General features: G+C 37.2%; 1 protein-coding gene across 1 annotated transcript; it reads left to right on the forward strand.

Annotated features, from left to right (window-relative positions):
- The first annotated feature begins 2,097 nt into the window (after positions 1-2,097).
- Positions 2,098-3,048, forward strand: LOC123236455 (olfactory receptor 13G1-like). The gene has a single exon (XM_044662853.1). The coding sequence runs from the start codon at positions 2,098-2,100 to the stop codon at positions 3,046-3,048; it is 951 nt and encodes a 316-aa protein (XP_044518788.1).
- Positions 3,049-3,788: the final 740 nt, after the last annotated feature.

Consider the following 3,788-nt stretch of genomic DNA (forward strand, 5'->3'; position numbering starts at 1 on the left):
GAGCAGTTTTATTTAAGTGATGAAATCAGAAGCCAAATGACAAAGGACTAAAAAATTAGTGAGTAGAGAACTAGTGGAGACACCTAGTATATATAGCTTTTAAGAAGACGTTTGAGTGAGAACATAAGATATAGGATGATAGGGATATTAGAATCTGGTACAGATTGTTTGAGAATGGAAAAACATGTGGGCACGTTTGTAAGTAGCAGGGAAGGACCCGGGAGATATAAATTGAATATTTAAAAAGGAAATGATGTTAAAGGAAATCTCCTAGAGAAGACAGGGTAGGGAGAAATAGAATCAAAGACTCATGTAGAAGAATTGGCCTTGGTCTATCTCTTCCCAAACAGTAGAATAAATGAGTAAATAATAGAGGATAATAATAGAGGTTCATGCCAATTGTCCATGATCCTTAAGTTGGGAAACAAAGGGTAAAGGCCAATAAGAAGAGGGGAAAAGAAACAAAAGAAATGGCCTCAATTTTCTTAGTAAAATTTGACATAAGATTCTCAACTGAAAGTGTGAGTCAAAAGAGTTGTATAGTAGATATGGCTATAGTAGATTTGGACTAACCATTTCAATGAATGAGATAAAACATCTGTTAGGAAGGACTCAGAAAATTGCCTTGCTTCAGCAATGTCCTAATTAATATTCAATAACATAAATCTGTAGTGCACCCTATCAAAATAATTCTATTATTACCTTTCACTCCATTCATCAATCTATATGTAAAAGCAGAGGAGCTGAAAAGTAGAATTAGCTCAACGTTGGGACTTGGCACACTGTGAAGAACAATAGAACAAAGAAGCAAGTGATTTGAGAGCAGAAGATAATGCAAAGCTTTACTGATTCCTTAAGGGATTTAAATTGGAAAGGGAATTATATATAGCCACAGCTGGACCAATGGCTTGGGAAATTATTGAAGGTTAGAGGGATTGCAGCATGTGATAAGGATAAATAATAGTTTTAAGATTAATAAAGAGTAGTGAGAAATGTACTAACAGACTATCATAATCAGATAAAGACATTTCAAAGTCCATCATCATAGAAGTGGGAAATTTATGAGTGATGGCAAGATTGAGGCTGTGTCAATCCCTGTACATAGCTAAGGTATAGTGGAAGATGTTGAATATAAGTGATGGATATTGAATATATTGATGAACTAGTGAGTCAGAATATTTGAAGCAACATCAACTTGTAAGTTCAAGTTCTCTAGTTCAAGAACAGTAGTTGGAGGTAGGAAACTATAAACCAAGCATAGAATACATTGGTGAGAGAGGGAGAATATCCTGTAGTCAGTAGATAATATGTATCAAGATTTAGAATGAGTGAAAAAGTCGAGGGAAACTTAAAGGAGGTGTCGTTGCTAAGAGATGGCAGTAGAAATGGCAATAGAGAGCAAAGAGTATTCTACTTCTTTCTCCAGGACTATTAAGTTGAGGATATAAGAAAGTATAATAAATATAGGAAAAGATGGCTAAGGATGCATAAAGCTAAATCTTTAGGATAAAGGATCTCATAAAGCTAGAGTTCAGTGAGAAACAGAATGTGGAAGGAGAATAAGAAGAAGCCTAGAATGAAGCAGTTTGTAAATTATAGTACGGGAAGTCCAAAGGTATAGTGGATGGTGTGGGCAAATATAGAGCAGGAATGGGATGTTTGTGGAAGTAGCTTTTAAGTGGTTAGGGATAATAAACAACAGGGTATGAGGAATGAGAGTTTTCTTTGCAGTAAATGGTATAATATCCTGGTGGTTTGGAGAATGAGAAGTGTAGGAGTTTTTGAACAATAAGAGAATTAATTACACCTAAGAATAATGGACAGGGCTGCCCTGATGAAAGCAAAAGAGTAGAATATTCAAAGTTTCTGTGCAGCCTCTTGACCCTCTATCACATACAAATTGGTTTTCTGGTCCAGAAAAGGATCTTGCATCAAAGCATCACAATGTTTAAGGGTCTTAGTATTCTTGTAAGCATGATTTTAAGAGGATAGAATGAGTAACATTTAATACTAATATACACATATTTTCTACATCTTACACTAGATCATAATGAAGCAAATGAAGGGAAATGAAATTGCCGGAACTTTCTCGATTTAATGCAGATTACAACTGCCCTAATGGCATGGATGAATCAGACATTAGTCACTGAGTTCTTTATAAAAGGATTTTCAGAAGCCCCTCACCTTCAGTCCTTGTTCTTTGTTTTGTTCTTCTCCCTCTATACAGTGGCCCTTTCAGGTAACATCCTAATCTTTGTTACAATCAGTTTTAACCCAGCACTGCACACACCAATGTATTTCTTCCTGATCAATTTAGCCATGGTTGATGTCCTCTGCACCTCCACAATTCTTCCAAAATTACTGGAGAACATGGTAGGTGAGAAGACCATTTCCTATGAAGGCTGCATGGCCCAACTTTTCTTCTTCACGTGGTCCTTAGGGGCTGAGCTGCTGCTCTTCACAGCTATGGCTTATGACCGGTATGTGGCCATCTGCCATCCCCTCCACTATAGTACCATGATGAGTAAGAGGATCTGTATGCTGTTAGCCACTGGTGTTTGGATAATCAGCATCATCAATACAAGTGTACACACTTGCCTAATGATGAAAGTCTCTTTCTGCCATTCTAATATAGTCAACCACTTTTTCTGTGAGATCCCCCCCTTACTCAAGCTCTCCTGTTCCCCAACTTACCTGAATGAAACTATGGCCTTCATAGCAGATGTATTCCTAGCTGTGGGAAATTTCATGATCACGATGCTATCTTATGCTTTTATTATCTCTAGCATTTTGAAAATCCGCACTACTGAGGGCAAAAAGAGAGCCTTCTCTACCTGTTCCTCCCACCTCATTGTGGTCAGCATGTATTACAGCACTGTGATTTACACGTATATTCGGCCATCTTCCAGTTACTCACTGGATAAGGATAAAGTTGTATCTGTGATATACACTTCAGTGGCTCCCACCCTCAACCCTCTCATTTATACATTAAGGAACAAAGAAGTCAAAGTGGGACTCAAGAAAGTGTTCTCATTCTTTCGGAGATGACGAGCCTTCGAGACTTCTCGTGCTGTGACTGAGGAGGCTTCCAAAGACCCCTCTAGTTAACCTGACTCTGTATTAGGATTTGGACAGAGGTCAAGAATTGCTAATACCAAAAGCTTGTTTCTTCTGGGCCATGTTTTGGACTCCCTAGAATGTTTCTGTGCTTTCTAAAAGGATATTTATCTACTACTCATGCTTCTCTGAATTAGGAATTTGGGGTTCTACAGTGGTCTAATTAATGATGTTTTTCTCTATGTGATGTTATGTAACATTATGTTATATTATGTAACAAGTAAGATTTTGAAGCCTTAAACAAAAACAACTGAGGTTAAATGGGAACAAGAAACTTTTTATTGGAATAGTAGTTTCATGTATTTATTAAATCCATGTAAGAGTTTCAATGGCTGATGGAAAACTCCCTCTTGTGGTGATGCTGGAGAGGGGAGACAGGCAGACTATACCACTTGTTAGTCAACCAGCATTTATTAAGCACATACTATGTATCAGATACTGTGCTAAGCACTGAGGATAAAAAAAAAAAAAAGACAAAAATGCAAGTACTGTTTGCAATGAGTCTAACCTGTCTGTGTATCTAACTGGTTTTATGAGGAGAGAGAGAAAGAGAGAAAGATAAAGAGAGAGAGAGAGTATTGTTGAAAATAAAGGTTACTTTATTTAGACACTATGGGGCCCTAAGCAAGTCACCTTTTCTCAAACTCATTTTCATACTCTATAAAGAGAGA

This window comes from Gracilinanus agilis, chromosome 2, assembly GCF_016433145.1.
Source record: "Gracilinanus agilis isolate LMUSP501 chromosome 2, AgileGrace, whole genome shotgun sequence".
Lineage (NCBI taxonomy): Eukaryota > Metazoa > Chordata > Mammalia > Didelphimorphia > Didelphidae > Gracilinanus > Gracilinanus agilis.

What these genes read in the sequence shown, in the direction of transcription:
- LOC123236455 (XM_044662853.1), top strand. Translation starts at nt 2,098, where the DNA reads ATGCAGATTACAACTGCCCTAATGGCATGGATGAATCAGACATTAGTC.